Source organism: Desarmillaria tabescens, assembly GCF_030435595.1.
Source record: "Desarmillaria tabescens strain CCBAS 213 chromosome Unknown EV420scaffold_179, whole genome shotgun sequence".
Lineage (NCBI taxonomy): Eukaryota > Fungi > Basidiomycota > Agaricomycetes > Agaricales > Physalacriaceae > Desarmillaria > Desarmillaria tabescens.
In genome coordinates this window covers 33,370-46,614 of record NW_026848478.1, presented here as the reverse complement: position 1 = coordinate 46,614, position 13,245 = coordinate 33,370, and the positions used below count along the sequence as shown (strand labels likewise).

The following is a 13,245-nucleotide window of genomic DNA, read 5'->3' as shown; positions in this document are numbered from 1 at the left end:
AAAGGGTCTTTGCCCAATCTGGAAGTACTCTTTATACTGGTTCCGCTACGCGGGCCATATATAAACTATTTCCTTGACAAAATTTCTGCTGGAAAGCTCAAAACGTTGTGGTTTGGAATGCGCTGGGATGCTCTTTGGAAGTGCGGACATGCGGCTCTTTATCGTCTGGCTGAATTCCGTTCTCTAGAGGAAATATTCCTGCCATGCAGTGGCGACGATGTAGGTTCCTATCATTGAACCCAGTTATACAGGTTTTAATTTTTATTAGTTTACCGTGATATTTGACCTGGCTAGAGCACCTCGTTTAGCTCACGTTCACTTTCAAATCGAAATCGATATCGATGCTACGGGTCAGATAGCCAAGAGATGCGGAGCATTCATAAAGACTCTGCAGACGGTTTCGTGGGTTAATCAGATGACCATAAGCTTGGAGCGAGATACCGAGGGGAAAATCATCCGTATGGAATTCAGGGCTTATGAAGAACCAGCTTGGCTCGAGTTCGGGACTGCAGCAAGTGGATGGTGAGGAAAGGAATAAGTTTCCAATATCATCTTACTACGATGCTTCGGCCCAATGTAGAACATTTTCGTTATGTGTAGCAGCTTGCATGTTACAAATCATTGCAATACTAAGACGCTAGGACCCCATTTTACGTTTAAACCGATTCCGACTCAATCCTCATAGATATTACGATGGGCTAGCAGTCTGTCTGTCAGTTGTCATTGAGTGAGTGTGTGATCCGCATACCATCTCCGTTCCTTCGTTGCACTCGCATCTAGATTTAAGTCTCAGCTGAGAGTCACCGTTCGGTTCCAAAAACTGAGAGCCCTGAATCTTTCGGAGTTCCTTTCGTGCGTTGAGCCTAGGCACTTAGTAAGTCACCACGGAGTCCCGGATGATCGCACTTGGTACACACATTGCTAACAAAGAGTTGATAAACACTGCAAACAATAAATGTGTCAAATTCGTGGGTCTGCGATGAAGGACTGACATCTTGGCAGCATGAAATCGACCCCAATGAATATAAGTGTATTTGGCCAAACGAGAAACTGCGTCGGCCATGAGCTTGAGATTCTATAGCACATAGTGATTGGAATACCGTTATAAGAACGGCTGTAGAGCACATGCTGCGTACCACTGTGAGCCAGTCGCAAGGGTACCAAGATTGACATTCACCTCGTAACCAGCCCAGATATCAAAATCAGCCGCATCAGCGCAACCAGCATCGCAATGGTGCTGAGTTTACAGGATATCAATTTCATAACCTGAGAGAAGAACTGGCTGGATTACGGACTTGGGGAACATTGAAGCTGCCCTGCTTCTGTTCAGATAGTAACACATGGCGATGGCGACGATAAAATCAACTGCTGTGCTCGTTGAGAACAACACGATGATTGGAATCTAGATCAGGTAAGATACGAGTCAAATGATGAATGATATGTGCGCACTCTGATGGTGGGGATTTCGGAGAAGTCAGAGATCTCGTAACTGTTTGAAGTATCTTGGACCTTGAAAATAAGCAGCGTCAAACTTGGACTTACGTTCCGTGAACTAGATCTGATGATGAGGAGGATATGAGATACTCGTGGGCGAGCAAGAGAAGTCCGAACTTACATATTCCGGTTCCTACGGAAGTGAATGGAAAATGATAGCTGCAGAGACGAAGTAATACTAAGGCATCCGAGGTTCACGTACCGGCATTGCAAGCAGTGATGAGAGCCTACAAGAGAAAGACGCGTGAAAAGAACATCCAACAACTGGTGAGGATGAGCGTACAACAAACCAGGGCACGACTCTGTGAAAGTGTTGTCGGACTGGATATCGGTAACTGTTAGCAAGGAGCCAGCGAAACGAAGCAATGGAAAACCTTTCCAAAGCCGCACAGCATATACACTGCCAGGGACGAGCCTTCAAGTTAATGAAGTAACCAAGATTTTAGATAGTAACGCACATTTGGACGGCCACTTTGAAAAAAGTCTGAGCAGTATAGCATTTTAGTTTCGTCTAGTGCACTTAGGATGGTAGAATACGCACTCCAAGAAGAATATGCAACTGTTGACGAGAAGTCAACCACCAGCCACAATGAAACGACCATAATACAAACCTTGCAGCTCCTTTCATGCCAGATCAAGTCAATGAAACGATACAGCGAGCATATAGCGTACCAAATGATTTCAAGCTCATCCATAGTGAGGAATCTGCCCACTATCCGAGTCTCGACGAGAAGGAAATATAATGCGTGGGTGCTAATTGCGACATCTAGTGTATCTAGGACCCTGTACTTTGTTATCAGGGAGACGTTGCAGATCGATTAGAACCCTGGGTGGCTAACCAAATGACCGCAACCTGTTCAATAAATTCCTTAGACTTGGTTTGAGAGTACAAACATATAAAGCACATACAGCGACTCGATAGAACCACCAGTCATTTGGGTACCGCTTGAAGTACCAGAGCGACTGAAGATTGGATACCCCGAACAGACTATGCACCCGTGGTTCGTCAGTTGGCCGTCGACTGACGAAATTGAAGCTCACATAGCAGAAAGAATGGCCCCGACGAGAATTACCCCAAACGTGGCACCAAGAAGCGGGATTTGTGCAGGTGTCAAAGCCATGCAGAATGAGGAGAAGTGAGAGAGAAAGAAGGGAAGAGATGGCCGTTATCTGCCGATCATTACACGAAGGTCTTATACAGAACACATGCTGCAGAGCCATGAGGTACCGCAGATGTTTCTCATCATCACTCGCTGAGACTCGAGGGAGGTTTAGCCTCAATTGCGGGACCGCGAAGAAGCAGATATCTCCCAGCAAGACCACATGGCAGCTGGTCACGGTACCAGGAAGAGTGAGTTGCGTGTTCCTGGTGTACAAATTGCAGCAGAGAAGGCAATACCCACTGTCTTCATCTTATCGCAACGAAACATCGTCGTCCTCCCTTCACTATTCAAAACTATTGGTTTGGTTTCAATACAACAACGCACTAACAGGTGGAAACGACACATTACCTCTGGTTCGCGCTTTGCCCTTCAGTTGCTCTCGAGCGTCGATGAAGGTCATCTTTCAGAAAGGAACACTTGGCTTTTCGTCCAGGCACGATTATATGCTGATAAATTAAACCAAGATGAAATGATGTACTAGGATGGGACTCAGCTACACATCTGATCGGTGAGAACATAGAATAGCGCACTGACCTCTAGCCTCCCCCCTCTTTTCGGCTTGAGATTCCGGCGCAGAAACAGCCGGTGCTTGTTTTACAGACAATCAATGTGGGCATGCACGTACATCGAAATGAGAAGTTGTATAGCAGAAGTCAGCTTCACCGCACCCACGGGCACACAGTACTCTTGTTGTTATCCTCCATTCCAGAGTATATCATCCGCGCCTAACAGTTCGGTCTGTGGTTGATCCAAAGTACCAGTTAGTACCGAGGAGCACACCGGGTGATTCCTTCCATGTCATCTCTGTCAAGTTATCTCTTTCAGCCAACGTAACGGGGATGGATTAATATCACGAACAAACATTTACCGTACCAGGCTTGTCGAAAGTCGCTTATTCCCAAGATAGAAACTTCCAACAAGCTTTTACGGGAGAACAGGAAAACCGGAATGAACGTGGAAGAGAACGACCAAGGGCCATCAAATTCGGAGCCGTTCGTCCTTCCCTGTGAGAAGTATCAAAGGCAAAGACAAGACAGATGTGCGGTTCCAGTAACATTGAGTAGAAACGATGTCTGGCACGTCCGCAAACCAGCAAAGAGACCAGGATAATCAGGGAGCGGGCATCGGGTAGTCTACTTTCCTTCCCCGTTGACGTGTATTCCATCCAGGTGGATCATCAAGGAGAAAAGATTGTTCGTACCGCTCAAGGAGGTGATACAATTGTATGCTGATAATAGAAATCAATTAATGGAAGACAGTTTTAAATTAGATGAAGAACGCCAATTTTGTCGGCCGAGTATTGTAAACATGCCAGCAGTCAGAGCCGTCTACATACCAAAGTCCAATGCTTGATGGTGCTTTGCAACTAAGGATCCGGGATAAGGTGTTGAGAGGGAGGAGCACGTTACAGTATGCAATGCCACACATCGATCTAGAAAAAGACGGGGTATTAAAAAGCTGCGAGAGTAACCATAAATGATCGTTCCGCACAACGGAACACATACCTTACCTTCCATGAACATGTGTTGCTCTTCTTCATAAACCGTCTGCCTGACAACTCTATGTTTAGCTGGTCCAGAACAACCGATTTCTGCAACATCTTCAACAGCACATTCCCACTGGCCTCTCCTCATCGGAAGCGACCCGTAGGCATTGAGCTGGTAGCAATGGAAAGTGGGAAACATCCACCTGTTATCTAAGGCTAGAAACCAACAGGCAGAGAAGCCCGGGTATACACAAAGAACAGGTATCGCTGACGTCTGGTCTTCTCTACAGTGGAGCGCGACAACGAAAATCGTCTTGAGCTGACGTGCACAAAGTCTGCGTTTCTGGCAGTGTTCATGTGCTAACTGTCGCCTTTCCATCTGACATGATTGGAGTCATGTGTTCCTGACGATGGCGATTTGGCAGCTCAGGGAGGGCATATAACAAGGAATGAGGTCGCGATCATAGTCCTGGTGTTATTTGTACGTGTTCCCTCCCTTCAGGCATATGGAGGCAAATAGCATGAGATCAGAGGGAATAGAAGACAGAAAAGGTGCTATTATTCCATAGTCTCAGCAATTGTCCAGTTATCAAACCAGATGCACGTACCCGCCAAGTACGTATTCAATGTCCTTCTTTCCCAACCATGAACTGAAAACCACACTGACTGCCCTTCCGTTTCTGTTCCCACCATGGAAGCTCTCGAGAATGGAGGACTACCACATCTTCATTAACCCCTTGAGGAAGTAAATACCGAGCTGGGAGGCAGCACTAGTTGAAGGTAAGAATTATGTGAAATATCTGTGGGTTCTAAATCTTATTGAAACCTATTGATAACATCTCTGATAGTATATCGGTTAGTACACGCGCCTGTCATCTTCGTGGTGCTTAGAATTTGGTCGCGCGAAAGCTGGGTTCGACTCCCAGTCAGAGAGATGAGATTGGTGGCTACACTAATAATGCTTTTTGATATTATCTTGATCTTGACTTGGGCGGCCGCCCGGGGCCAAGCAGCGCTAGGGTTGCGCAATACGCACGAAATCTCCAGAGAAGGAGGGGAGGGGGGGAGTAAGAGTAACACCTTTCTTAACTTGCAGCTTGAGTCTTGAGTGTTGACTCAGGACGGGTTCAACACAAAGAGGCCTCTCAAACATTATCTATGTCTGAACCTCTACAAACGACTGGATGGGATTGTCAGACACGTTCGACTCCAAACTTGGCAACTCAGCTGCCCTCAATCCGAGTCGCACCCTGAGGAATACAGAGAGGCAGCCGGGTTGGAAAAACAAGACTCGCTTTGGGAACCTAGTGGTAGCTACACATCCCTTAAGTGTCTCGACTTGGAGTACACATTACACTTAGACCTTGAGTTCGGGTTCGACTCCCGGTGGAAGACAATGAAGATGAAGAAAAGCGTGCCAGTTTTTTTTCCTCTTTCGAGGATCAGCTAGTCCTCTTGCGTACAAAGGCAAATGACCAGGACAAGAAAACCTACTGCCGGCGGCATAGTATATTACGATCATACTCTGGATTCCAACATTACTCTGATGAAGCACTCGTTAATGCGCATGCGTATGCTGGGTTCGATCCCCAGCCAGAGAATAAGAGAAGGTACGAAGTCTAGACGTAGCTTTTTTCCCCTTGCGCATGTCGATGAGTCCGTCGTCCCGGGACAATGGTTTCTTGTCCACCCGTAGAACGGAGAGATGGCACGATGTAGATTAGAACGCCTGCCTGGTAGGTAATTCGCCGATTCGGCGTAAACTATACTACTATTACCCTACCCCCTCTTTGGTGCGCATCTTTCTGCGTGGCATCGCATAATGAGAACGTAATGGTACACGACTACCCCCCTGATAGCAAAGAAGGTTAGCAAGTCATCCAGAGACGGAAGCGTACTCACCCTAGTATGTCTCCATTCCGTTTTGTTCCTCAACGCGAACCATTTCCACTCTTCTGCGTATGCACTATCCGATGGCATTGGACCAGGGACTGGGAGGGAAAGTCGTACTTTGGGCATTGGTAGTACCTAGCAATCGCTCATTAGTCTTCTCTTCGACCCTCCAAGTGTGATGAACGTACGGAGACAGATGCCCCATGCCATGACCCCGCCGTGTTCTTCACCCAGCAGGACGAGGTTGATCTGGACGGCCGCAGGAGAACGTCATTCTTGAGGGCGAGCGACTCGAACAGAGACTCGCTCCTCTGCAACGTCCTGCAAATCACGCTATGGACAAGGTTGGTAGCAGCGCTGAGGCGCGGGTCACTGTTAGCGAGAGCGAGCGGCGGACATTTACATTCGGAGGAGGGGGTACAATTCCGTATGTTCGTCCAACCGCGAACCGGATCCAAGTCGTCCAACTGCAATGCCGGGTCCCACCATCAAAACACACACCACCCTCTGATGCATTTTTCTAGGATATTCTTCCATCAAGCGAGCGACTGGCACAAAAAGCAATGTCGTCCCTAGTAAAACCAACTTGGCACCGAACTTGATAAGCAAGAGACGGTCCCGTTCGATTCGAAATGCGAGTACGTGGTTGTCGGTAGGAAACGGAGGCTGTATTGTCCATTTAATACAATTTATCCCAGTAACTACAGGGGAACCGAAAGTACAATTTCCCCAGTAACTACTGGAGCTGTCAAAATACAATTTATAAGGCCCTGTCAAATTCTATTTACATTTGACATATTCTCGGCGAAATATATTTTGGACTTACTTTCAGCCGTTGTATACCCATCGTATGCCGCCTTGACTCCCATTGGCCCCCTGATAGATGTGCCTCGACTTTCCCTTTTTATCACGCTCTGCTTTTGTCTCCGATCGTCAGGAACTACGTCAGTAGCATTCCCAATCCGATAGTGGATTCAATTTAGGGGATAGTAGATAGATATGGTGTTTTTTTTTTGTATAAAATGTGCACTAATGACTCAATCATGACTATATTTAATGCATGTATGAACTAGTGAAAAAAGAACATTTCGAGTGGATTTCCGGAATTTGCCGGACAACCCCTAAATTGACTGCAGCAAGCAATGGATCGCAATTGTACAGTTATGAGGCTCTTCCATCCCTCTAAAATCAAATATATAGTGTCTATTGGCATTTATGTATCATGTATAGCTTAGTTATCCATACATTCTAGCTGATTTGTAGATAAATATGAATTATGGTATCAAATGCAAGTACTCTGCATCCTTTATCCCATAGTACACATTCAAATGAGAATACAGAGTCAATAAAACCATGGATTTCATCTATTCTGAGTAGTATATGTCTGAAAATGTACCTGCCCTGAAGCCGTGATACAATTTTATTTTGGTCAGACGAAAGTGCACTGAGGGCGGATTTCTAACAGTTCTTCTAAGCAATGAAGTGAGTAACGATGTTTCTACGAAAAGATCGCCATGGATCAGACACTTTGTTTGGATAGTATACTACATAATCTCGCATATGCAGCCCATCATATTCTTTTCTATGGTGTATAGAACAGCATACAATGAGTATATGCTAGCAAATGAACCAAAATGCAGTTTTTCAACCGTAAAATGCATATTAATCAATGCTGGGATTTATTTAATATATAGGAAAGTATATAAATATACTGTATAATACAATAGCATTACATTCCGATGATTCTCGGGCATTCGGGATGCAGGAATGGAGCAGAGGATGCATCCCCGGTATTCATTCCACTCGCTCAATCGCTCCGGTCCGTGAAACCGCAGAGTGATCGAGTGGCTGTGCCACTTCTTTTTCCGCTTCTTTCCCTCACCATATGCGGGACGACGATGGCGGTGGCGGCCAGGGAGGTAACAGCAACGGCGTGAGGGTGGAGGTCTTTAGAAGCATAGTCACGAAAAATGGCGGCCAAGGGATGGAGGGGGATAAAGTGTATTGGAGAGGTGCAGAAGGGCGGGAGGGTGCGAGGGAGGTCGGGATGCGGATGGCGGGTGACGACAATGGAAAGCACGTCTTTTTGGCCATTGAAAGGGTACCTGAGACCGTAACAGACGTGCCTGAATTCATGGTTGCACGATCACGGAAGCCCCTGCCGATCGACATGGTAGCTGCCGCACGCCCGCTCCCTATCCCGGCACCCGATGTTTCCTGCTTGTATCAGCCACTACGGCAGTGCAATGATCCCCTTTTTTGGCCATGCCTCCCGATCACCGCCGTCAATATCGCCCGCCCACCGGTGTCATATTTTATCTACATATCGAATGACTAAATATATTCCTTTACTCTATGTATCTACTTGTAATATTATTTTTATACGAACCATGGGATGGGATCAGATTTTGCGAAAGGGAACGGGAAGCACGGGAAAAAGTAATCAAGAGACGATGCACGTGGGTCCTATCACCGGCTGTGACTAGAAAGGCAGCCCTATAGTTACTGGAGAAAATGTATTTTCAGTTCCACTATAACTACTGGAGAAAATACACTTTTCTGACAGGACAGGTTGGGAAACGTGGGTTATTGAAGGCGAGACCGTCTTCGCGATAGGAGTTCGTCCCTGCTTGATATCTTATATGAACGCTAGAGCCAAAATCATAATGGTATCAACGGGTGGTTGAGTGACATGCGGGTGAAAGAGACGCGACGTGACTGCCATTTTGGGAACTCGGCTCGTTCCTCCGCCTCAACGTGATCCTTAGCTTCACTGGCCACTCTCCCTCAGCCCTACTATCCTGAAAGCACCGCTCATGCAGACTGGCTATCGGTATCGTCTATAGCAGCTGTTTTTGCTGGAGACTGTGTCGTCCTTCTGGATGAATTTGGCTAACCGGACAGGACCCCGATCGCAGGACTGTTTTCACCGCAAGGTACGCGTTTTTAACTCGGCGGGTATGAAGAGAGCGCTAATGAGTGCTAGCTCGACACATTTTTATGCCAGTTCAAAGGATGGCTGGCGCCGACTATGTACCTTGCCGATGTCGATAAACGAGCAAGGCCGTCGAGTAGTGTATGCTTGAATTGAGATGAAGATCGGAATGGGCTTGGGTTCTGAGGGTAGCCTGCTTGTTTTGGTCGATGATTCCGTATGCGCTGGGCTTGTCGAGGTCAGTACCCTTCATATGTCCGATGAGCTTATTCTGACTTTTATCTGGTATCAGCACGATGAAGAGAGTTATGAAAGCCGATGTTGCGTCTTTAACGAGGCAAAGTACATCATTTCCCTGTACACCATAGCCGAATGAAGGAAGTTGAGTCAGGCCATTACCCTTCTTCACCCGTGAACGGTGGGCCGTGTCTCTCTCTCAGGGCCCTTGTCCCCCCAAACTCCACGCATTCACGCTTTGTTCAACATCATAGATTCAGAGATAAGCGAGTCAGGGAGCGTTGGCTGACGAACAGAGCTAGCAAAGTTTTCCTATGTGGCTGGATTATGGGTGCGGGTACGAGAGGGTTTGACTCCCTGTCAGAGAATTAAACGTACGTGTGTGGGAATTTTTGCTTTTGTCTCTCAACACGCGCGAGAGGTAACTGGTCGACGTTCGGTTCCAGCCCAAGCAGGAAGAAAGCCAAGTATCCCCTGTCCAGTACCTTTCCCCTAGCTGGTACACTTGCAACTCGTGTCTCAGCTTGGAGTACCCATTATACAGGTTCGGTCCGGGTTCAATTCCCGATGAAAGACAATAGCAGATGAAATCTTGTTTGTGTTTTGCCTCTTGCTTCGGCAGAAGCATGAGGATCAGCTAGTGCGTTTTGTCGTCCGTTTGTTTAAATGAACAAGGTGAGAAACTTACCATCGACCTGTCTTATATCCCTAGCCTTCCAACATCACTCGTTGATGCGTATGTATACTAGGTTCGACCCCCAAGTCAGAGAATAAGACAGTAAGATATACTGAGTCCTAAATCGTTTCCCATCCACCTGTGAAATGATATCAATGTGGAGAAATGGCACCACGTAAATTAAATTTCAGGACACCTTCTGGTAGGTAAGCCGTTGCGGCCCGAGTCGGCATAAACCTCTGCTATTACTCTCCATGTGGTGAGAACGTAGAGATGCACGCGCGAGAACCCATCCTGATAGCGAAAAAAAGGTCAGAATAGGTTCATCAAGGAGAGACGACGAATACTGACTCAGGTATGTCTCCACGCAACTCTTTCCAATCCTCTGGCCACACATCCTTCCAGAAGGCAAGCAATCAATACAAAGATAATGTTATTTCGAACGAAAACTGCATGTTGAACTGAAGTCGGCGGAATCTTGACGAACACTGAACAGCGACTACATGAAGATGAGAACTGCCCGCTCCTCTTTATCACAAGGACGAGGAACGCGTGTTATCGACTTGGAGGGTGGCAGGAGAGAATTCAAAATAGCCCAATTGCGACGCCAGGTTCCCACCGTCAAGATACACATCATCTCTCCATGTGTGAGCGAACGTCTTTTTCTTAAAATTGGACTCACAAGGCCGCGATCCTATGCAAACGATAAACGAGCACAAGCAGCGATAGAGTTCACAAAACACGCTCTTTTCTTCTTCTCGTGCAGGTCAAGATATCATATCAAACCTTGAGCATGAACCTCTCTTTCAATGCGTCCGTGAGATGAATTTGGGCAAGTGACGTATATGGGGTCTCCTGCATGGGAACCTGTGAATCACATTGCAGAGTCAAGTCGAATGGAGCGTACCTCCCAACTCCTTTCCTCCCTGCTCTGTTGATTGATGCAGGAACATGTGGGTTCGACTTCCGCTCAGAACGTATTTGTCCAGACTCCGAGTCCGATTACTATTTTGGACCTAGGCTGGAGAGAAAGGAGGGAAGGCGAAGAATCTACGGTGTTAGCTAGTAACGGTCCCGTCTGTCTAATCCAACAAGTGGAGAACGATATACTCACATGGAGATTCTATCTCCTCTGACTACCCATAGAGCGAAGTCTTGAACCAAAAGAGAAGGGGTATCAGCTGCGAAACGGGGCTGGGATGATAGCGAGCATCTCCTCATCGTGTACGGTGAGCATGAGTTCCCGGGTCACCAATGTTGATGAGGTGAGAATGAAACTTCGGACATGCAATGACACGACAGTGATTGATCCCGGACGACACAGTGCATTGGGTGCTCTAAAGTTAAACACGCTACTCTCTCAACTGCACAACTGGCTTTCCCTCCCAACCATGCATTCTCTCGTGGACCATCGTGTTGTTAAGCTCCTTGTCCTCTGGGTATTGGAGCCATCTCACCATCCAAGCAGTGTCATTGGTACCGGGCATTGGTAGTAGCTAGCGTTTGCTCATTAGTCCTGTGCCGAGTCGCGTGCACGCACGACTCAGAGCACCCTACGCCATGATCACGTCACCGAGGTTGATCTGGACGGTCGCATGTCTTCCAGAGGGTGACCGACTAGTACGGGATCCTGAATCCTGATTCACGGCCTGCAAACCACGCTATGGACAAGGTCTGGATGCGTGTTATCGAGAGCAAGTGGCGGTCATCGACATTTAGAGGACGGAGTACGTGTTCGTCCGACCACAAACTGGATCCAGATAGCCCAACTGCAATGCCGGGTCCCACTATTAAAGCATACATCGAGTGGGTGGTGTTTTGAGGATGGTAGGGTCAGAAGATAGCAGGGGAGAGTGGTGCGCGATGACGTCGAGGCGGAGGAACGAGATGAGTTCCCAAAATGGTAGTCACATCGCGTCTCTTTCACTTCTGCCCCGTTACGTTCATCAACCAGCCTGTGACACCACCACGATTTCAGCACCAACGTTGACAAGACTCGGATGCCAAAGAGGGACGAACTGTACCGAGAGGAAGGATCCAAAAAACCAGCATGCCAGAGCACGACAAGCATCGATTTTGGAGAAAAGCAGTTGATGAACACGCGAGCTAGACGACGTATGGGTGGCCTGGAAGAGAGAAGAGAATTGGATAAATTTGGACTGGGCGTGGAGTCTCTGTGCGTCGCGTCATGGCTGAGCATGCTCTGAGAGGGGTCTTTGGCTTCGAGAGTCGTTTAGACGAACAGGAGCGCAGTTTCAACATCCCTTTCCTGCGCTAGGCGAGCGCCATTCGTATCCCTCCTTCGGCGCCAAGTTGGGTTCGTGCAGTTTTCCTGGGGACGACGTTGCTATTTACAGCGTCTCTGTGCCAGTCGCTCAAACGGGAGACGATACGTTCGTTCTTGTATGGCTTCCTGTTCGTAGCAGAGGCGTCGCTCTGTTTTCTGCCAGCGTCAGATATCGGGAGTGCGCCGTGATAACGGAGTAGGATTCTGAAGATGTCCGTGCAAGGTGCGTGTGTTTGACTCGGAGGTTTGAAGGGAGCACTAATGAATGAACGCTAGCCCCACTCATTTTACTGCCGATGCTAGCGCTGAAGGATGGCTGGCGTCGACTGTGTACGCTGCTGAAGGTCGTTGTGGACTCGGACTCTGGAGGTAGGATGCTGGTTTCGGGCTGGCAGGACTTTAGGTCAGTACTGGTACTCTTTGTCTCTCCTGTGAGCTTACTCTGACTTTTTTTCTGATATCAGCTTCAGGTGCACGAGGAGAGTTATGAGGTATAAAGATGGACGGTCACGGAGAGACCTTCCCTGCAGGCGCTGTATACAACGAAATGAAAAGACCTGATTAGGCGATTCACCTTCACCCGTTCCATTCTCTCTCTCAGCACAAACCTCACGCGTGTATGCACTCTCATTCCAGCTTACCCTGTTCCACAAACCAGCCCCCTGCACCCTATCGTCATAATCAACAGCGCGATTCAATGATCCTCTCCAAATTCCCAACACCAAATCGAACGGAGGAGAGGGGAAAGCTGCCAGTCGCCCAAGTGCGTGGAAGACGTCGGAGATGCACCAATCCTGAGAGAGAGGCGTTGTTGGTGGATTTACGAGTGGCAGGTCTCGTGGAGAGACGGTGTATGCTGATTGGGAGGGGTCGTGGAACCTCCGTGCGCCATGGCCTCTCGCGTCTACACCAAATTCACTCGTGATTCGTCGAATATCCTTCGCACCACTCTTCTGCTCACCCTCAACAACCCACGTTCCGACATCGTGTACGCGAATGGAGAGGCCATCAGCTTTAGACTGAAGGAGAGGTCAGCTTTGACACCCCTTTCTCGCGCTTAGTAGGCGAGTCGTT

At 47.9% G+C, this 13,245-nt stretch overlaps 1 protein-coding gene and 1 non-coding gene across 2 annotated transcripts; one reads left to right on the top strand and one right to left on the bottom strand.

Moving 5' to 3' along the window:
* The first annotated feature begins 4,981 nt into the window (after positions 1-4,981).
* EV420DRAFT_t333 lies at positions 4,982-5,077 on the top strand. Its single transcript has one exon. It is a non-coding gene; the product is annotated as a tRNA-Asp (tRNA).
* Positions 5,078-5,917: 840 nt separating this feature from the next.
* EV420DRAFT_1771003 (uncharacterized protein) lies at positions 5,918-8,701 on the bottom strand (the record flags this gene model as incomplete). The annotated part of the gene is made up of 4 exons (XM_060481085.1): positions 7,919-8,701; positions 6,225-6,393; positions 6,046-6,171; positions 5,918-5,995 (listed from the first exon to the last, which is right to left on the bottom strand). Exons 1-4 carry the CDS (start codon positions 8,206-8,208, stop codon positions 5,918-5,920), a joined length of 663 nt encoding a protein of 220 aa, XP_060321798.1. The 5' UTR covers positions 8,209-8,701.
* Positions 8,702-13,245: the final 4,544 nt, after the last annotated feature.